The 22,741-nt window shown below is 39.2% G+C and overlaps 1 protein-coding gene across 30 annotated transcripts in view; it reads right to left on the bottom strand.

Annotated features, from left to right (window-relative positions):
* DLGAP1 (DLG associated protein 1) overlaps window positions 1–22,741 on the bottom strand; it is an 874,662-nt gene that overhangs the window by 278,980 nt on the left and 572,941 nt on the right. Inside the window, exon 1 of one of the 30 annotated variants that reach the window (XM_072828900.1) lies at window positions 16,756–16,906. The exons of 28 other annotated variants lie outside the window; for them this stretch is intronic. In XM_072828900.1, the coding sequence (XP_072685001.1) occupies window positions 16,756–16,806 (51 nt within the window). In that variant the 5' untranslated portion in view covers window positions 16,807–16,906. Of the gene's footprint in view, window positions 1–16,755; window positions 16,907–22,741 lie in introns of those variants that run through there. One more of the 30 variants, XM_072828895.1, reaches the window with a different exon arrangement.

Below are 22,741 nucleotides of genomic sequence, written 5' to 3'. Positions count from 1 at the left end.
GTTTTTTTTATTTTATTTTAATTGATATGGCCTCTGACATCCATATGAAACGTGTCTTTTAATGTTTAAATCCTGCATACAGAGCTCCTACAAAAGTGTCACAGAAAAATGGAATATTTTCCTACCAGGCAATTCTTACCCAGGTAGCTTTTCACTTATAGGGAAGGAGCATAGCACAATGAATACAGTATAGAATTTGGAATCAGGTAAACTTGGATTCAGATTTGACTCTTTCACTTCCCAGATGTGTGATTTTGGTCCGATGACTTTCACATCTTTTAACCTCAGTGTTCTCAAACAAAGTGAGGACAGTAACATATATATCAGGACCTAACTATAAGGACATAAATGATGTTAAAAAATGCATATACAATTTCTATTAGATAATTGCTTGATTTTGGAATTCAAAAGGTATTTTCATGTAGAAATTATATCGTCCATGATGATTAAATTCCCTCATGAGGCCAACCCCTACCTTCTATTTAATTCATAGCAGATCTGAACCATGATGGAATATGCAATAGTTTCAAGGTTACTTCAGCCTGGAGTAGGAGGGGGCTTGGGATGGGGAAGATCAGTGCACTTGCGAAATTTCTAGAGGCTGGTGTGTAAGGGACAGTTGATTGGGCTGATGTCCTCAGAGCAGAACAGACAAAACAGATTTTTTTTTTAAGATTTGATTTATTTATTCATGAGACACACACACACACACACACACACACACACACACACACACACACAGAGGCAGAGACACAGGCAGAGGGAGAAGCAGGCTCCATGCAGGGAGCCTGACGTGGGACATGATCCCGGGTCTTCAGGATCACACCTGGGCTGAAGGTGGTGCTAAACTCCTGAGCCACCCGGGCTGCCCAGAACAGATTTGTTTTAAGGAACTCGCCCAATGAGATGAGCACTGGGTGTTATACTATATGTTGGCAAATTGAATTTAAATAGAAAATAAATTTTAAAAAATCAACAGAAGTGGAAAAAAAAAGGAACTCTCTCATGTGGTTATGGGGAGCAGTAAGTGTGAAATCCGTAGGGATGGTTAGTGGTCTGCAAACTTAGCAGGAGCTGAGTCTTGAGGCAGAATTTCTTCTGCTCTAGGAAGCCACAGTTTTGTTCTTAGGCCTTTCAACTGATTGGATGAGGCCTACCCACATTATCAGGGGGTAATCTTTCCTTAGAGTCAACTGATTGTAGATAGTAGCCATATCTATAAGCTTCCTTCAGAGCGATACCTAGATTAGTGTTTGATTAAATAACTGAGGACTCTAGTCTAGCCAGGTGGCCACACAGAACTACCCATCACAGATGGAGACTCTAGTGGCAGCTTCTGAGGTAGTGGGCGCGGGACTCCAGAGGCAGACAGGGCCACCTCAGTGTTTACTGTCATATACATTCTCCTCAGTTGTGAGCTGCATATGCTCTGTTCACTCTTCTAAGGAGTTTGGGCCAAAAACCTATATGTAAACACCAACTCCCTAATCAGCTGTTCAGAACATCTGCAAAGGCCATCCAAGCAGAGAAACCTTGCTGTGCCAGCTTTGCACACAGTGCCTAGCGGAGTGCCTGACAGGTGCATTCTCTTTAATAAGACAAAATAAGTTATTCTGAATTTAATTGACAGGTTTTTAAAAGCAGGGAAGCCATTTATGAAATGTTTGTTTCTTGCTGACCAATGAACAGGAAAATCTAGTCACCTGAACCATCACATCATGTGAAATAAATAGGAGCTTCAGATCCTTTATTTCAGCCCTTCTACATTCTAAAAGGCCAGGAATTCCACAATGACCTGCCTTAATAAAATGAATATAGAGCTAACCTAAATAGAGAATTACTGTAACAACCTGCACATACTATTAATGTGACACTATCGCAATATTTTAAGAATATTTGTTTATAAATCTGGCTCACCCACCAATCTGTAAGCAACTTGAGAGGAGGGATGATATTATTTGTCTGGCAGAAACTCTGCTTTTTTCATGTCTATATACTCAGTTCCAAGCAATGTATCAAATAAGATATAAGAAAATAAGATAAAAGTGCTCATGAAATCTTTTATTATATCACCTAAGATATACCTGACTTATTAAATAGTTGAGAAGTAAGCATGAGAATCTTTAGTCCTGGATTTTTCTCCACCAATGGCAGGGAAGAAATATAGCATCCAATGTGGGCTAGTAGGAAGGACTGCAGGTCAGGAGGGGCCTGGTCGGTGAAGAAGCTGATGGGGGTTGGTATAGTATCTGTGGTAGGTTTGTCAGGGGGTGGACATATATAGCCAGCATCCAGAGGAAAGGTTGTGGTGGCCTCCAGGGAGCTGAAGTTGGATGTTTCTATGAAGATCTCTGGGGAAACACAACCACATTCCACAGTGGGGTGGAATAGAACCCCTACTAAACCCACACGGCCCCATCACCAGATTGCGGCAGGACCAGTCAAGCAGAATCCTAAAATTTTTTAGCTCACCCAGTGCATTCTAAAACACATTTCATGGATCACTCTTCCATCAAAATGCTTCATGGAAGAGGGTTCTAAGACAGAAGAGGTTTGGGACATGCTCTATATGGCATTGTTCTCTTAGAGAGTTGCCATCCATATGAGCAGCATAATGGTCACAGGATGTCTACCAATAAAGAAACCTAAGTATGTCAAATTCTATGCCTCTTCTTTGGGTGAAGATCTGTCCACATTATGTTTTGATAAATATCATTTACCTCATTTACAGTTTATATGGCTAATATGTGGCAAAATTGGGCTAGGATTCAGGTCTCTTCTCTCTTGGACCTATATGGAGCGTTTCAGCTCCATTATATTGTACTTATTTATCCATCCAGTGGACTCAACGAAATGAAAAAAAAAATACATTAATCTAAATGAGTGCCTTCCACAACTTGTAAAACTGTTTTGATCTCCCTATCTGGATCTGCAGAGGATAAACGGAGGGTGGGCTCTATGTGTAGAAGGGAAAAAACCATAACAAGACTCAGGCTCTGGGAGCTTCCACTTTGTGTCAAGTCTATGCCATTATTTTTTTCACTTCAGGAATCTGTGCAAATGAAAGACAGTAACAGAGAAATGAATGTGGCATTGATCTATAAGGATAGGTATGTGGCACATGGCTTGCATTTTATATCATAAACCTAGATTGTGCCACGCTTTTACAGTGAGAATGGTAATGAGGTAAGGATGTCTTACTCAAGATAGTACATGATTCTCTTTGGATACAAAAGAATCTCTGCGCATGGCATGCACACCATCATCCCTTCTATTGCCAAACACTGACTGCAATTCAGTCTTCAGTATTTCGTCTCTCTCACATCCACGAACACGCAGGCAGATTTCATATTCAAGGATGATGTTTAACCTATTACAGAAGTTGTATGTTACCCTGAGACAGTAGCAACACAGATATATTTGTTTTGAGAAAGGCTTTTGGTCTTCTTTTCTTTCTTTAGCTTTCTGGTAATAAGTCAAACTGACCTGATTCAGGTTTTTCAGATACTCATGCTTTCCTGGTAACAATGCTGGCTTTCTGCAATTCATACAGCCCTCACTACAGCTGGCCGAGTGGGTCCTTAACCTCCCACTCAAGCTGGCAGTTGTTTGTGCAGAGTAACAAATTTTGAATTAATAGAAAAGCATTAAATTAAGCTCCACTTATGATATCCCATTCGACAAAAAGGAATTATTTTTGTTTTCCCTGAAACGGGTTTGGACAACAACCAGAAGACGACACAAAGCAGAACAGTTTTGTGTCAGAATGTCCACAGGAAGCATTTTTCCTACGAGGACATAGTTGTTAAATTAGGAAAAAAAACCCACAAAACTAAGTGGCTTCCTAATTTCTACCCAAACCAGTCAAATGTCTGAATTAATGCCAGAGGAAAGGCATTTCTACCCAATTTCTACCCAAACCAGTCAAATGTCCCTGATATCACTGGAAGTCTAAAACGTAGTAAATACTTTCTGGGGGTGAGTAGGATATTGTGGAGTAGGAGGCAGGAAAGGGGGATCCTCCCCTCCAACCACTGAGGCAGAGGGGGTTAGATGACTTTGTCCCTGGCACACACACCCCCGCCCCTCAATCTGGCAACTTAAATGCATTCTCTAGTTTCATCCAAGATGCACCTAGATGTAAATTTTGAACTCATTACAGTTGTAATAAATATGTGGTGCATAAAAACAATAGAAACTCATAAGTGATTTTTCCTCTCTGGGGTTTCTTAGGGATGGGTTTTTGAATGAGAATCACATGAGTAACAATTGATTTTTTTTTTTTTTTGCCCAATTTTGTAGAAGGCATAATTTTCTTGAAATTTCTATGAATGGAGAAATACATTTATTTGTTTTGTTTTAATTTACAAAACATTTTTTTGAAAAGATTCATTCATTCATTCATTCATTCATTCATTCATTCATTCGAGACGAGAGAGAGGCAGAGACACAGGCAGAGGGAGAAGCAGGCTCCTTGCAGGGAGCCTGATGCAGGACTCAATCCCAGGACCCCGAGCCAAAGGCACACGCTCAACCTCTGGGCCACCCAGGTGCCCCAATTTACAAAATATCTTGCCTTTGTTCTTATGCTACACAGAAACCAATGGGGACATAAAAATTGTGTCTGGGAGGCATCTGGTTATCATGAAATGCTTAAATCAGAAGTTTGTAGCATGTGTGATCAATAAAAGTAGAGGGAAACTGGCTCATTTGACCTAATTCCCCTATGAGCATTATCATTGGTTGCTTCAGAAGGATACAATTCAGATAATTTTTAATATCTTTATTAAAGTCTTTGAAGAGGTAGATTTACAAAGGTAGAGTAAGTGTAAAAACTCTGTCATTGCATTAATTCAATTAACAATGAACACTTCACAACCCATTCCTAGAGAAGTTGATGATATGAAGAAAGAATTGACTGAAAGACTGAATGAATACAAATAATATCTGCAATTTATTGAACTGATAAACTAGCATAAAGATTTATTTACTGGGTGATTTTTTACGGCATTGTTTGTAAAAGCTAAAAAAGGGATGGTGAATAATGTTGCTCAATATTGTTAATGTGGCAGTTCCTCAAATGTTAAAATATAGTAGAATGTGGTCTTCATGAAGCAGGGATTTTTTTATTTAATTCTATATTCTTAGTGTCTGGAACTGTGCCTGGCACATGGTAGATGGGCATTAAACATTTGCTAAAGAAATGAACACTCCTAGATAATGAAGCACTTTACAGTTATTAAAAAGAATGAGGTGATTTATATGTACTGCCATGAAGAGAAGATCAAATATATGATAAAGTCAAAAGGGCCAAATGCTGAACAGTAACTTACAGTATGATAAGAGTTTGTTAAAAAGAAAGAAAAGAAATGCATGTATATATTGTGTTTGAATACACGTGTAAAACATCAGAAGGAAGATGTCATCAGAAGGATGATAGTTGTGGTTACGTTTAGGAAGTAGAAATGGGGAGCTGGGAAGCAGAGGGGTTTTACTTTTAACTCTTTACCATTCTGTACCATTAGTATTTTTTTTTCAGAATTAACAAATAAAACTTTAATGGAAAATTAATTCTGTGGAAAACCCCCAAATCCATTTAAAAAATGAAATCTATGAAAAAAAAACCAAAAATTCACAACTCATATAGGTCTATTTTTAAACGTTTATGTTGTCTTTACATTATTTCAAACTACAGATACTACTTCGTCACTTGCAAAGAAAACCCAAGGAACAGGTTTTTACTGGAAATTGATGAAACTTGGGCGGGAAAATCAGAAAATGGAATCGTTAGAGAGCCATTACTAAAGAATCTATTTTGCTTTCCTATTTTTTTCAGCTTGGGCTAGAATTTTATATTCAAAGTTAAGAAAATTTACGTGTAACTGTATGCAAAAATCCATATGGTCCATGTCAGTCTGCACCACTTATTTTCAATGAGATAAAACAGCATATTTAAACGTAGAATTTTCTCATTGGATTTAGACGACTCAGCTGGTTACCCAGCAGCACTCTGCTTAAAAATAGATAGGATGACATTTGTGGGTGTTTTTAAAAAAATACCCTTTGGAGAAAGAAGCAGAACTCTAATGCCACATTTACCATGTACATTATATAAGAAAGACAAGTTTTATGTTAGGAGGACCTCACATAAATTATTCTCCTTTCTAACATATAAACTCTAGCACTTTTGGAACCGATCACCGTCACTGGTTGTAGAAGGGCATCTCATCTGAGTTTCGCTTTTGGGTGATTGTAATTAATTTAACAGAAGCCTAAATGTGGATGGAAGTAGTTTCTTATAATTGCAGATGGAGACTCTGTCGTCGTTCACCCTTCTAGACATGTGCTTTCTCCGATCACTCCTTCAGCAGCTATCTGTTGGTGTCAGCTCTGCAGCAGGCACCGTGGTTATGAAAGTGCATATAAAGGTGATTTTGAGTATATTTTAACTGACTTTATAGACCTATTTAATAATGTTTATACCAACCTGCCAAAAATAGGAAGTGGTTAATATCAGCCTTAAACCTGCTGTCATATGATTCCACAGAGTCTAGAATAAGAATTAAAGTAGGTTGAGCTGAAAATACACTGTCATCCAAAATTTCAAACTGAATAGATATATGGGAGAATTATAGTCAATTAAGGTATGAAATATTAAAATCAGTGTTCCAATCCTGGTAGCATCACTGATGCCAAAGGATTACGACATCAGGAGGAAATGAAGACAAATGCATCACTTTTCCACCTAGAAAAATACACCTATCGTAGAATCCTACTGATTTTCTTTATTTAAAAAAAATACATGTTAGGAGGAAATTGCATCTATCAAGTAACAGGAAAGAGGAAATCAGATCTGTGTGAGAGCCCGGGTGCATATCATTACTAGGCAACATTTTTATCCTCAGTTTTTAGAGATGTTTTCTCTGAGTACTCATAAAAGGTAATGGGATTAGATTCTCTTTCTTCCCTTCTCAAGCATTGTCCTGACTCTGAATGCTGTCCACACAGACAGTAGGTGAATGGTATCTGCCCACCAAGGAGGCGTTGCACTTTTTCGCCCCTCCTGTTACGTGACTTGAATCCCTGGCTTGCTCCATTTCGGGCTTGCACCTGCTCCTTGCTCTGAGGTAGCGCACTGACCTGAAGTCATCACAGAGGGTGATCAGGTTAAGGAGATAGAGTCCTCAACCACACTTTCTTCCATCTCTCCTTGGAATCTACTTCTCAAAGGTGGCCTAAGTGGCCCTGGACACATTATTTCATCACTATTGTATCTTCCATTTCTTAGATTCTGTGAAGGCTTTTAATGGTCCCCACCCCCCAACTCCTCCTGAGAGCAGGGATTTTGTGTTTTCTTTTGAATAGCGTGGTATAGTTCTGAGTACCCCGTGGCATACTGTAAAAGTGAGAAATACTAATGAGGGACAAGGAAGCAGGCTCTCAAAGCCCTGGGGCTGGCTACAGGAGAACTCAGAATGAGGGGGGGAAAATAAATCAATTTCTACCACAAAAGCAAGATTTAACCTCTTATTAGATCCAGCTGCTACATGTGAAAAAGTGTGTTAAAAAAATGGCACAGAGGTTTTGTGAGGGGGCACCATGCATGTGGACTAGGCTTTCAAGATAAGTTTTCCATTTTCTTTCTGATTTGGGGTGTTGTGATATAACAGGATTTTGGAATTCAAGCATATGTTGTTTTCTACCTTTTATGTTTAAACCTCCACTATAACGAATTAACTCTCCCTCCCCAATAACTTTCTTTTCTATAAAAATGAAGCACTTAGGGATGCCTGGGTGGGTCAGCGGTTTAGGGCCTGCCTTCAGCCCAGGTTTGTGATCCTGGATTCCCAGGATCGAGTCCCACATTGGGCTCCCTGCATGGAGCCTGCTTCTCCCTCTGCCTGTGTCTCTGCCTCTCTCTCTCTTTCTCTCTCTCTCTCTCCCTCTCTCATGAATGGATAAATAAAATCTTAAAAAAAAAAAAAAGAAGCACTTAGACATATGGTAAAATTTAAATATAGCCCCTTTTAGGACTCTTCAGTTCTATTTGTATGTGGTTTTTGACCTGGTGTGAAAAAGTTAATTTTGGCAAGCAATGGACATTATTAATCTTATACTTTATACAAACATATCCTCTTTGTAAACGAAACTTTCAAAAATACCAAACTTATAAAAACATTAATTTATAATTTCATTTTAAGAAAACAGAATACCCCGGATTATCAAAGTCACATGCAGTGAGGAATGCAGCAAGTACTAACCCCTTTTTTCTCTTTCTAGATCCCATGATAGCTTGGAAAAGAGACTTTTTTTTAACCAGCACATTACTAGTTGATGACATCTGATTTCTTAGCAGTTTAAAAATAACGTAGATTAGGATAGAGCCAGGAATTAAAACTGGGGAGAGAAAAGAGGCAGAGGGTAGAAATAATAGCCACGCATCTGCGGTAAGAAATCTTCAATGAATGATAAAAGAACAGAATTTTCTTGGTGTTCTAGCCCAACAAAATCACTCTCCTTCCACAAGCACAGGACTTGATTCTAGTGTAATGAAAGCTAGCAAAAATTTAACTGGTTTACGTGAAATAAGGAAATCCTAAAATACTAGTTGCTCTTTTTTCAAGGCAACTTTTCTTTTAGCTCTTCATCAGTTTCAGTCATGCTGATTGGGGTCTTTCACTTGCTATCAAATATACCACTGTGTGGTCTATAAACAAGCGTAACTAGACATGCTCAACTGTTGTCAAGCACAGTAACTGGGCATGCTTGGAAGGCATGTTTGTATTACCTCAAATGCCTGGCACTGTGCATTCCACACACATTGTTCATGTGTTCACATTGTTCATGCTGATGTACATGGGAAGTGGAGGATTCACTTTCCCCCATAGTCACCCTAGCTGGTAATGAGCTGCAACCTTCTTTGTTTAGAATGAGTGAATTCTTAGAGCCAGGTTATTAACTACGTAATTCTAAATTTACTAAATATTTCAGATGGATGTACAATGATTAGATAGTAGTTTATAATTTGTCCCTGAGATTTGGACATACTAATTGGCCCTTTTGAGTTGCTTGTTTGTTGTAGGTAGATTCTGTACACATTCAAACCCTTGATAATTTATTAATGATGCATTCAATTCATATAGGGTAATTTTATTCCAAATGTGAATGTGACATGTTTTACTACTGCTCTTGTTATTTATACATGTAATAAAAAGATCATAGCAGCAACCATAAGTAATAGTAGCATCCATCGCACATGATAAATTTATCTTCCTTAAGGAAACAATTGTGAATTTTAGACAATTTGTCCTCAAATTGAAAGACAATAGGTAAAAACAACCTGTGGTTTTACTGTATTTGAAAATAAATTAGTGTGCATTTAACATGGCATTTTGTTTTCCTTTTATAGCCTGCCTTGATTTAAAAAAAAAAAAAAAACATGTCAGGAAGGAGATGGCAAATTTGATCTGGAAGGTGAAGAAAATCTCTTTTTAAATTCCAGATCACATATAGAGTTGTGTAGTTGAGCTACAACAGATAAGGAATTAATATCCACATCATGGATGAAGCAGTTCTGCTATTATTTACTTGTGTACTTTCTTACTTTCAAGAGAACTGGGTGGAAGGCCTCATTTTCTTTACACACTGACCCTGGGATTCACAAACTTTATTATTTTCTTTATCTCATGATAACTCTGCCTGTAGGGCACAACTGGTGAATCAATTAATCCATCCGTCCATTCATTCACTTTTTTTTGTTCTTTTTTTTTTAAAGACTTTATTTATTCATGAGAGACACAGAGAGAGGCAGAGACATAGGGAGAGGGAGAAGCAGGCTCCATGTGGGGAGCCCGATGCAGAACTAGATCCTAGGACCCAGGATCATGACCTGAGCCAAAGGCAGATGCCCAACAGCTGAGCCATCCAGGTGCCTCTTTTTTTTTGTTCTTGAACTCCCTCAAATCTTCTTTTTTCCCATTTCCACCTTTATTGAGATATAATATATAACGTTGTGTAAGTTTAAGGTGTACAACATATTGGTTTGATATATATTGCAAAATGATTACCACCATAGCTTTATCTAATACCTCATCACATCAATTAAAACACCTCCCCTTTTTTGTGGGGATAACATTTAAGATCTACTTTCTTGGCAACCATTCACATTTATTGAATGCTTTCTACATGCCAAGTCCTGTGGGAGAGGAAGACATGGTATCAGTGGACTGGTATTCACCCCCAGGGATCTGTCTACTGAGGGAAAGGTAGAATTAGTGGAGGGGAGGGAGCAACAATCATTTAAATGTGGTTTCAATGAAGTGTGGAAATTGCTAACAAATACCTACTGGACAATGCAATTAACACAGAAGCTGGTTCAAGGAGGTCATACTTCACTTGAGACTTGAATGATGGGCAAGAATTTGCCAGTGGGGCCCAGGTGGAAGAGGATATTACAGGAGAGAAGAGAAATAGCACATGGGAGGCATGGCTGTGTGAAAAGGCACAGTGTGTTCTGGAGGAAATACCAAATTATGTACAACACGTGGAGATTGCAAATGAACTAACTTCATTTCAGCCTACACCTCTCTGGGTATTGCTAGAAATAGATTAAGTAGAAGGCACTCAGTCTCCTGCTAATAGTCTTGACTTGCCTTAAAGCACAATAAATCTTTTTCAGAAATCCTTTCCTCGGATTGTCTTCTATCAGGAATATGGCACCAAGAGACCAATAGAAAATGGCTCCTTTTGTTTTGTTTTGGGGACACAGATTCTTTTTTCTAAATCCACATTTCCTCCCTTCCTCAGCATGCCTGTTTGTTCAGGGAAATTGCCCACACCAGCCTTTCTTCAAAACTGATCACTCATGCCTCAACAAGGCATTTCATCATCTGCTCAGCCACTCTCCACTAGCACATCCCACCCTAGCCACCGTCCACTCTTTTCCGTGCAAGACCTCACTTCTATTCATGTCTGAATCCCCACACATGGCTTCACCCTTCGCCCCTTTCCTTCTGGGCCTCTCTCTGACACATGGCACTGCATGGAGTACTCAGAGGTCCTCTCTGCCCTACATATCAGCCTTTGTAATGCCATTTTTCTTGTGTTATCAGCTCATTTGGAGTCATCTTTCAGTTCCCAAAATATCACCATTGTGTTAGTTTCCTAAGGTTGCTGTTTCAAAATACCATAAACTTAATGGCTTAAAACAACTCACACTTATTCTCTCATGGTTCAGGAGCCAGAATTCCAAAACTGGTTCACTAAACTGAGACCAGGTACTTGGCAGGGCTGAGCTCCCTCCGGAAGCTCTAGGGGAGAATCTCTGTCCTTGCTCTTCCACCTTCTAGAGCTTCATTCCTTGCATTACTTAGCTCAAGGCCCTGTCCTTTGTCTTCAAAACCAGCAGCATATCATCTTCAAATCTCTCTTCTGCTTCCATGGTCTCATGGCCTTCTTCTGTGGTCAAGTCTCTCTCTGACTCCCTCTTATAAGGACACTTACGATTACACTTAGGGTCCACCCAGATAACCCAGGATAATTTCTCCTTCCCAATTCCCTTGGCTAATCACATCTGCAAAGTCCCATTTGTCACATAAGATAACATTCACAGCTTCCTGGGATTGAGATGTAGCCATATTTGGGATATTTTCCATATGTCTCAACCACCAACAGTGTCATCATGGTGAGTACTTACTCTGATGAGCTAGGGTACCATTATTATCTTTGTTTTACAAATGAAGAGACTGAGGCACAGAAAGGTTAATTGACTTGTTCCAGGACACACAGATAGAGACATGATAGAAAGAGGATTCAAACCCAAGTCTTCCCAATCTGAAAGCATTTGCTGTGCACACAATGCTGAATCATCTCTCACATTTTGTGACTGTGTGCATCGTGTTGGTCTGGATCACAAGGACCACAGACTATCATGATCAGCACAAAATGGATTGTTCCCCAGAAACTGAATATGTCCTGTCTCTAGCCATCCTTCTAGATATTTCTTCCACAGAAAATAAGCAGTTGGGTGGTAACCAGAAGTAATTTGTTTCTCCCATGAAAGACCAGTGGAAGCCCCCTAAGTGTTTGACATCAGACTGTGGCCGACAAGCATTAAGGCATAACTGAGCTCAGGCAAAAGCACTGTTGGAAAGAGTAATCATAGAGCAGGACCAGGAAAAAAATCCATGTTGAAAAGGACAGTGGACTATTGTGAAGAAAAACAATGTATTGAAACAAAGCTCTTCATATTAGGATATATATCATTGCATCACATTTATCTTTCTTGATATTTTTATAGCCTATAATAAAACCATTAAAATAGCCAAAAATGGGGCATGTGAGTGGCTTAGCCAGTTAAGCATCTGACTCTTGATTTGGGTGCAGGACGTGATCTCAAGGTGATGAGATCAAGTCCTGCTTTGGGCTCTGCACTGGGTGTGGAGCCTGCTTAAGATTCTCTTTCCCTTTGCTTGTGTACCCCACCCCCACAAAAGCCCCCCAGTCAAAGGACAATGGAAATAAAAAAAAATAGGAGGCTGTTATTCTTACTACGGAGAAAGCAAGAAAGACAAAATGCTGCAGACACAGAGCCTGTAGAAAAAAGCTTGAGAATAAAGAGTATGGCACGAAGAAAGTTACCTTCAGAGTAACAATAAGGAAAAAAATGCATTCAGAGCAGACTATTGGAGGTCAGAAAGCTAATGAACAATTCATAATTCATTTTTAAGTTGAAAATGCTTTCTTATTCGAGGCAGGCAGTGGGCCATGTGGAGAATAGAAAGAGCTGGCCCTTAGAATCAGAGGGAGGGGCTCATGCCTTAACATCCGGCTCATTTATGGCAACTGGGGCCTTAGTGGTCTCATTTGTAAAATGGGAACGAGGATAAGATCATTTGTAAAATGGGAACGAGGATAAGAAGACTAAAGCATTTATGTGAACTGCTTTAGCACAGTACTTTGTAGGAATGAGTAACATAAAGAATCATTGCATTTGGTTTCTGCAACCTCATCAGAACAAAAGGTAATGAAGCTTGTTAAGGAGTCCAAGTGTCTATTCATGCATTCAGATGGAATTGGCTTTGCACTTGTTTGTGGCCACAGCTGTGACTAAGAGGCTGGATATCTACCTTCACAGAACTGATAGGCTAGTGGAATAGGCATCCTATATAAAATAGTAGAAGCATAGTGGGAAAATAATGGGTGCTATGGGAATTATTGGGAGAGGGGATTGGGCTCAAATTTGGAAGCCCTCCAGGAAGCGCTATCTGGAGGAAGTGCCGTCTCAGACCAGATGAGAAGGTTGAAAGGGGCTAAGGAGAGAAGGAAGGAGTTTGAGCTAGATGGACAGAAGAGACAAAAGAGGAAGCAGCTGGTACAAAGGCCCTGGGAAGAGAGCACAGCACCTATAAGAAAGTTAAAAGTAGAACAGTATGGCCAAAGTACAGCATCAATAGAGGGAGTGTGAGGCAGTGAGGCTGTGAAGAAAAATGTTCCCCGGATGGGTCCTACCCTGTGAGGCATGGTTGGGAGTTTGGCCTTTATCCTGAGGGTGAGGAGGATACCACTTAGGAGGTATTTGTAATCACCTAGGTGGGAAACTCTTTTTTTTTTTTTTTTTTTAAGATTTTATTTATTTATTCATGAGAATACACAGAGAGGAGAGAGAGAAGCAGAGACACAGGCAGAGAGAGAAGCAGGCTCCGTGCAGGGAGCCTGACATGGGACTCGATCCCAGGTCTCCAGGATCAGGCCCTGGGCTGAAGGCAGCGCTAAACCGCTGAGCCACCCAGGCTGCCCGGTGGGAAACTCTGGAGACTCAACTAATAAAGTGGCAGAGAGAACAGAGAGAAGTGAATAGAAATAAAATTTCTAGGGCTTGGGGATTAATCCATTCATCCATTCATCTATCCATTCATTCAACTAACTTTTATGAGTCTACCTTGGAGATGTGGTGAGGGAGGTAGAGGGAAAAGAAATCAAAGTTTTACCCTGGGTTTCTGGGTTGAAAATAATGGTTAGTTAGTGGTGCTATTTAGAGGGGTAGGGAACACAGAGGAAGGAGGCTTGTAGGGAGGATACTGAGCCCAGTTTTAGAGATGATAGGTTTGGAGTAATGCCTTTATTTTCATAACACAGATATCCTGAGGTCCCCCAAGCTGTGAGCATAAATGAGGTGATATTGACAATTAATAACTAAGTCTAGTGATATTTTAGTCCTCTCTCATCTTTGCTCCTCCTCCACTTAATCCTGAATGTCCCCAAGAATGGGTTTCACGTGTATTTGGGAACAAATCTGTTGGCCGCCTCCTGCTCAGTCTTCCTGCAACAGTGCCAAGAACTTCTTATGATGGTGGGCCATCTGTGACAATGCTACTGCTTGGTTACTAGTGTCCCCAGTAGATGGCTGCTCTGTGGTCTTTGCTAAGTGCGTGTGTGTGTGTGTGCACGCACACACACAGACATAGGGAAGGTGGTGATGCTGTTTTCAGTAGATTTTCTCCCTAATAGAGTAACAAGCACAGAGTTAACATGTGAGTCTGTAAATAACACATGCCTTGCAGTTGGCATTGCTAAGAATGTCTGAAAGGACTAACAACTTTACATGTCATCTTGAAGCATGAGTGGGTTGACCACTGTAGAAAAAAGAAACATGAAAAGGATACAGGTCAACAGCCTTGCACATTTTCTTTTTTCTTTTTTTTTTTTTTTTAATTTTTATTTATTTATGATAGTCACAGAGAGAGAGAGAGAGAGAGAGAGAGAGGCAGAGACACAGGCAGAGGGAGAAGCAGGCTCCATGCACCGGGAGCCCGATGTGGGACTCGATCCCGGGTCTCCAGGATCGCGCCCTGGGCCAAAGGCAGGCGCCAAACCGCTGCGCCACCCAGGGATCCCAGCCTTGCACATTTTCATCATAAGGTTGGTTAGATAGCAATGGTGGATACAAAGGTGTGCTAGTATACAAGTTTTCTTAGTTTACAAATGACAGGGAATAGGAAACAGCAACCGGGTGGTTACAAAAGTTTGCTTTCTGGTTTGTTCCAGCTTTAAAATAGACACAGTGCAACGCGTAGGTCTGGACCAGTGATACTGAGGAGAAGGGGAAAGAGGAGCATATCAGAATTAAGAAAGCAGAACAGCGCATGGGGCAGTCAAGAATGGTCTAGAGTGATGAGGAATGAGAGAGGAAGGGGAAAAAGAGGAAAAGAAAATGAACACCTTACAAATCCCAAACAAGCCACCATATTTGAGCTTCCAACAGAGTTCTGCAAACACAGAATAGCCGTGAAATTGAACATATTTTAGAATTTTGAAGTATGAAGAGTAACATATGTCTGTCTTTGTGTTCTTAAAAATGAGCCGTGATAGACTAAAATGCCACATTCCTGCTTCTCATAGGTTTACTAAATTGGAGGCTTTTCAAAAGAAATGCCTAAAATTTGTAGGTGAAACATGGGTGATCTGTAGGGAGAACTAAATCAGTAGTAGTAGCTGGATAGTTGTGCTCAAACTTAGCATCCCGTTTATACCTCAAGGGAAAATAGACATTGGGAACATTATAAAGGGAGGAAGGATAAAAGTTCTTCATTTTCTATAAAAGTCTGTGGTGATGTTTAAAGATTTCCACGAAACAAAAATATCCGGTGCCCACAGCTCATTTCCCACGCGTAAAAACAGAATGGGAAGATTAGACAGTAGGAATAGAAGAAACGTTTCCTTTTCATTTCTCCAAAATTTCCCACATACTTTGGCTATTTTGCATAGAACTTCTGAAATCTCTTTTGAGGTCACCTACTTTGAGAGAATAGAGTCTCTGATTTTTCAGGTGACATGGCAGTGAGCCCAGGAAACAAATCTTCATCGCATTTTTCATTTTTGTTATTCTTATAAAAAAAAAGATAATCATTTCTTTCCCCATCTTGCTAGATTTTTGCTAGTTTGTGCTATGAACTGGCTAAAATAAAAATCCCTGTGTTAAACACTGAAAAATGGTATCACAAAAAGCTAAGCCAACCAGTAATTGTTTTAGCTCTTATTTCTGATGCATAGTAGCCAAGGTAGCAATGAAAGTCTCAGAGAGGTCTGATAGTTTTTAGTCCCATCAACTTTAGTGGACAAACAAGTACATTTCCACACAAACTGAAATCATCGAAGCCATGGTAAATCAAGAAAGTAAGAAGAACGAAAATTCATGTTACCGGTATGCTATTTTAAAAATATAATCCTACAAAATAAAACCCACCTAACCTGAAGCTGTGGAATAATTTTAGCAATTGAAAATTACTACCTTCTCTAGAATAACATGTACTTAGAAACAAAATGACTCAGAAACCAACATGATGTATTCTGCTTTCTCTAGAGCACATTCAACATCAATTTATAATATATCATGCCAAATATATTCAATAAGCTGTGCTTAAATAATTTTGTCAGTCTTTGCTGCATCTAAATATTCTGCTGTTTAAGTAAATTCATTTTGCATTACAGATGATGAAAACAGTATTACAGAAATGCTACTCTTACTAAAAAGCTGAATTTCTTCCTTAGCCCCTTTAGTACCACAAGCAGCCTATTTTTTTTAAAGGGTGCATTGGGGGTACTCTTTATAAAACTGTTCATCCCAAATTCACATACATCGTGAAACATGAAATTAACTCCAGCATGTTAAAAGAAAAATTATGGATTAGCACAGAAATCAAACACAAAAAGACTATTCATTTTCTTTTCCATAGCCCAGAATTGCCATTAGCTTACCTTATTAGCTGAAATGCCAAACAGAATGTCTTTATGGAAAATTAAGTTCATTATTCATCTCAGCTTTGATTTGGTATAGTGCAGCTGAGAGCATTTAGCTTCTCTCTATGATTTGCCGATGCAAAGTGGGTGAGTAAGGCAGTAAACACAGAACTTGGGAGGTGGGGAGTGGTTGGCCATGGCTCACAACTCCAGACTTGCAACTTTACATTTTCATTCATATGAAGATACATAAGGAAATCAAACCTTATAAGTGAAGAATAACACTTAAGGAAATAGTGTGGATTTTTAAAGCCCATGCAATTTTGCATAGCAGTTGTCAGAGTCTTGCATGCTCACTGTCCCAGTAAAATTACATTGCTATCTATCATTATCTCGGTAGATTCTTAGGCTATTGATTCACTTTGCAGCACATACAGTGGATAATATATACAGGGGTGGGGGAGGTGATCTCTGTGATTTTCTAGAAAAAGAATACTTGGTTGTCTGACCAGAGACAGGACAGATGCATTTTACAATTTTGATAAGTGTGCAGACACACATAAATTGGATATGACATTCTAATAGCTAATGAAGAGAGAGATTTTAGCATTCCAATAGTAAAATAGCAATAGGTATCTGTCCTCTGGACATCAAATTCACTTAAAAAATAAGTCATATTCTTTAATAATTCATTAATTTTTAAAAAATGAATTAAGCTGGTTTTAGAAACTTTTGCACAAACACTTTTTCTTTCTTAAATAATGACTTCTACAGAAAACATTCCAGAAAAACCTCATTTAGTTCAAGTGTGAGTCTCCTTTCCATATGGGTGAAGGAAGTGTTGCTGTGTCCTCTCCCAGGTGTTTTACTTCATGGAATTTGAGCAAGTGGCATTTATTAAAATGCAGCTTGACCAAGTAAAATGTGCAATCATAACAACGAGACAAGTCCAAGATGATCAATAGACAAGAACAGTGTGACTGAGCAAAGAAATTTTAGCTTGAAGACTTTAAAACTTTCTGGTGTTTGTCACATTGCAAAACCAGATCTTAAAACTCTCCTCTCCTCAATTAATAAGAACATGGCTGCTTCCAATGAAAAAATCATAAAGTAATTGCCTTGCTTCAAAATGTTAGAGCTACCATATGACTCGATAATTCCACTCTTACTCATATATGCAGGAGAAATAAAAACATGTGTCTACCCAAAAATTCATACACAAATGTTGACAGCACCATTATTCACAATAGCCAAGCACTGGAAACAAACCTCATTTCCATCAGCTGATGAATGGATTTAAAAAAAATGAGATATATTCAGGGTGCCTAGGTGGCACAGTGGGTTAAGCATCTGACTCTTGGTTTCGGCTCAGGTTGTGATCTCAGGGTCATGGGACTGAGCCCCGCATTGGGTTCTGTGTCAGTGAGGAGTCTGCTTGAGATTCTCTCTCTCCCTCTTCCTCTGCTCCTCCCCTCTGACCTTGAGCACTCACTCTCTTTCAAATAAATAAATGTTAAAAAAATGTGATATAGCCGTGTAATGGAATATTATTTGGCATTAAAAATAAATTAAATATCGATATATGCTATAACATGGATGAATCTTGAAAACAGTATGCTGATTGAAAAAAAAACCAGTCACAAAAGATCACATATTATCTGATACCATTTATACAAAATGCCCAGGATAGGCAGAAGCTACGGAATAGAAAGTAGATTAGAGGTCATCCTAGGCACAGGGTAGCAGTACTGGGAAGAAAATGCTAATGAATAAAAAGTTTCTTACTGGAATGATGAAAATGTTCATATCTTAAATTGTAGTGACATTTGCACAGTTCTGTGAATATACTGAAAACATCAGATTGTATATTTTAAATAAGGGAATCTTATGGTTGGTAAATTATATCTCAATAAATGTACTGATAAAATTACTAACTTTTCTTGGAAACACTGCCACATAGTATTTGTAATGATAAGAATTACTTATATAAAATAAATTCTGCAGAAGGTAGATAAGGAGAAACTGGGAGAACGTGAGGATGGTAACAAACATGGGAAACCCTTGGGAACCCATGAGCCATAGACTTGCCCAAAAGAACCATTTGTGCTGGTGTTTAGTCAGAGCTAATTCAATAAAGAAGAAAAAAAAATCAGAGTGAGAGCAGGAGGAAAAAGAGAAGGAGGATGGCAATAAAAGAAGAGAGAGAGAAGAAAGAGGAAAGGAAAAAAAGGGAAATAAAGGGCAGACTTGTTTTTGATAAGGGCAGATGATTCAAGAGAGAAAGTAGGATCACAAATCTTAATTCTGTTGATATAATATCAAATGACTTAGTTGAGAATAAAAATAAGAAAGGCTATAAAGGAACCAAAAGATTGTACAAGGATGGTTTTGAAGTGTTCATACTGAAGGAGCTTGTTTCAGACATGAGAGATGAGTTCACTATCAAAGACAAATCAGGTAAGTGATGAGTGTAAGTGATGAGTGCATAAGAATTGCATCAAGAGGGCTAAAGCACAAATAAAATGAAGTTTGTAAATTGCAAAAATAAAAAAAAAGAGGAAAGAAAGACAAAAATATTAAAAGGAATTTTTAAAAAGCCAAGCCTAAAAAAGAGGCCTTTTAAAAAAGATATGAATTGGAACAAATAGAAGAACAAGGATAATCCCAAGACTTGTTCCAGATGGTATAACGGTATAACAGATGATGATGAAGGAGGAGGAAGAGGAGGAGGAGCAGTTGGGAGGAGGGAGGAAGAGGACAAAACATTAAGCTCTCAAACTCTCCCATTTTCTCTATCAAAGAAAACGATCTACAAGATGGAAAGTGTAAAAGAAGAAGCACGGTGAAGAGAACTTTGAATTCCAGGAAAACCTCTTGTATGTGGGCAAGTCATAAATTTATATTTTCATTCCAGATTTCCCATAGGAGCTTTAGGTCCTTGACAGCTTCACTTCAAAGCACTTCATCTACAGCAGCATCTACCAAATCAAGCTCATTTTCTTCTCCCTCCTTCCCAGCCCACTCCTGACTGCAGCTCTTCCAGAGCTCCCCACTTCAGTGAATGGAAATACCATCTTTCATGCAAGTCAGAAACAGAGGCCCTATTCTGGACACTTACTTCTCCCTCTACATCACCGAATCCTCTAGATCTGGGATCTCTGGAAACCAACCCACCTGCCTCAATATCACCATGACCAAAAAAAAAAAAAAAAAAAATCACCATGACCACCCTAGTCCCAGCTACCATTGTCTGTCACCGGAATACTATGTTTACCTTTTGTTTCTTCTGCTGCTGCTGCTTTACCTATCTTTCACTCCATGTAAAGGAATGTTTTCAGAAGGCAAGGTGGATATCAGCTTTCCCTACTTCTACCCACTACACACAAAAGCAAGGATATAAAGATTCAAATTTTAAACATGACCCCCAAGGCCCTGAATGATATAGCCCTATCTTCCCAGACTCATCTTGCACCATCTTCATGACCTAGCCACACTAGATTTATCTCTGACCCTTTTATTTCTTCCTGCCTTTGCATGATTCCCTTGGTTCATTGTCTAATTTACTCTAGCTCTTCTTTCAGACCTAATCTCAACCATTATTTCCTAGGACATGCTTCCCTGAACTTCTTTTTTTTTAAATTTTTTTTAATTTTTATTTATGATAGTCACAGAGAGAGAGAGAGAGAGGCAGAGACATAGGCAGAGGGAGAAGCAGGCTCCATGCACTGGGAGCCCGACGTGGGACTCGATCCCGGGTCTCCAGGATCGCGCCCTGGCCCAAAGGCAGGCGCTAAACTGCTGCGCCACCCAGGGATCCCCTTCCCTGAACTTCTTAAGTCATAATCTTAGAGTATAATCATAGAGTATCATAATCTTCTTCGTAGGTATTGAGCACAGTGGTCACTTGGGATACATTTGTATTTGTGAGCAGTAGGCTCAGAAGGCGCATGGGCCACTCTTGGCATCTCTGAAGAGGCTTACTTGAGTGTCTTAGTTAAATGAACTATGGAGAGAACTGCCTCCTCTCCTCACTGATGACTCTTTTAGTAAGGCAAGTATGAAGAATGCATTACATGGAGGAAAGGCAGGGAATAAACATTCTGGGCTTAGGGTTTCAGGAGTCTGATATTAGGGCAGCCTGGGTGGCTCAGCGGTTTAGCGCCGCCTTCAGCCCAGGGCCAGATCCTGGAGTCTCGGGTTCAAGTCCCGTGTCGGGCTCCCTGCATGGAGCCTGCTTCTCCCTCTGCCTGTGTCTCTGCCTCTGTCTCTCCTTCTCTGTGTGTCTGTCATGAATAAATAAATAAAATCTTTTTTTTTTAAAGGAGTCCGATATTAGGTGAAATATGCTTATGCAGTGTTAAGAAATACCAGTTGCCCATCCCCTAGAATCCGCAGAAGCCCTAGTTCCGTAGGAACCTGAATTCAGCCAATTCCTCTCAGTAAAGAAAAGGACAGCATTGACTTCAGACAAAGGAGAGCTCTCACCAGTTCAACAGGAGCCTTTGCCATGGTAGTAAATTTAAATTTATTTGTGTAATTGATTTTGGTAATATTTATCTCTCCATTGACAGATAATAAGGAGCATGAGAGTAGGAATCATGTCTGTTTCTGATCATCATTGTATCCTTTGCAACTGCACAGGACCTGGCAATAGTGACCATTTAATAAACATTTTTTTTTGGATGAATAAAGGAAAGAGTTTTAAATTGGCAGGCTGCGGTGAGAGGGTACTGACAGTATAATTGCTACTAGCAAAATGATTTAAAGCATGTGTTCTGTGTTGGGAGTTAGGGCTATTCTTGTTTGTAAAATTTGACCATTCTCTCTTTCTCTGATCAACATGGCTGTGATGTCACTACTGCATGTAGAGCCACTATTAGTCAAACAATACAGTTTCCTTCAAAAATCAGCATGCGGGATGTTAATTTAAAACATGATAAGATTTATGAAATTAATAAATTAATTTTCTCCATAAAAACATTTTCCTTTTTTTAAAAAAAGGACACACCTAAAAAAAATTAAGCTTAAGTTTTTGTGCCGCTGCAAATGATATTTTTATGTACTCAAGGAACTTTTGGTAGGACTGCGGAATCAAGGTGGCTAATCTTAAAGATTGTTAAAGGAAATGCAGTAGCAAAAGACAAAGATGGAGAAGGCTTTTGAATCATCCAAAAGATAACAGCTTGATGGGCTTGAATTTACAGTGCAATATCGTTCTAGAATAGGCTGTTAAATAGAAGTTGTCTCAGCACAAAGCAAAGCAACCTGGGATTATGAAGAAGTAGCATGCTAAACTGACTGTGCTTTGTATTTTTTTAATTTTTATTTTTTTAAAAGATTTTATTATTTATTTGAGAGAGAGGGAGAGCAAGCAAGAGAGAGAACATGAGCTGGGGAGGGGTGTGGGCAGAGGGAGAGGGAGTAGCAGACTCCTCACTGAGCAGACAGCTCCATGCAGGGCTCGATCCCAGGACTCCAGGATCATGACCTGAGCAGAAGGCAGATGCTTTAATGGATTGAACTACCCAGGTGCCTCTGTTTTTATTTTTATTTTAGAAAATCAGCTTAGTTGATAAGTAAACACATGCTCTGAGCTTTCTTATGCAAAGTCATCTTTGCAGAAAGAAAACAGAAGGAAAATATTTCTAAATGTTAACAGGACTGGTTTTCATAGAAACTAAATTTTTTCCTCCTGGCAACAACAATACAACAAAATGAAGACAAGCCCACAAATCACATTTTCAGCAAAACCGGCAGAAAATCCACAAACTCCAAAGTCCAGCAGAAAACCAAGGAGGGAAATTATAATAATGTGGAAGATAAATAAGAGGAACAAAGGGGACCTAGACGTAGCGGAGCTCAGAAAGCTCTGTCAAATATACACTTCCTCAAAGTGAGGACCTCAATCTGAAAGGAAAGAGCTGTGGAAAAGTCTGGGACTTATGTAGGTGGTAGAGAGTAAGTGGGTAAACCTCATTAAGGGCCAGAACAATTCTTTCTAAAA

This window comes from Canis lupus, chromosome 6 (genome assembly GCF_048164855.1).
Source record: "Canis lupus baileyi chromosome 6, mCanLup2.hap1, whole genome shotgun sequence".
In the NCBI taxonomy this organism is placed as follows: domain Eukaryota; kingdom Metazoa; phylum Chordata; class Mammalia; order Carnivora; family Canidae; genus Canis; species Canis lupus.
Note: the sequence above shows the minus strand (reverse complement) of the source record. Positions and strands in the feature narration are given on the sequence as shown.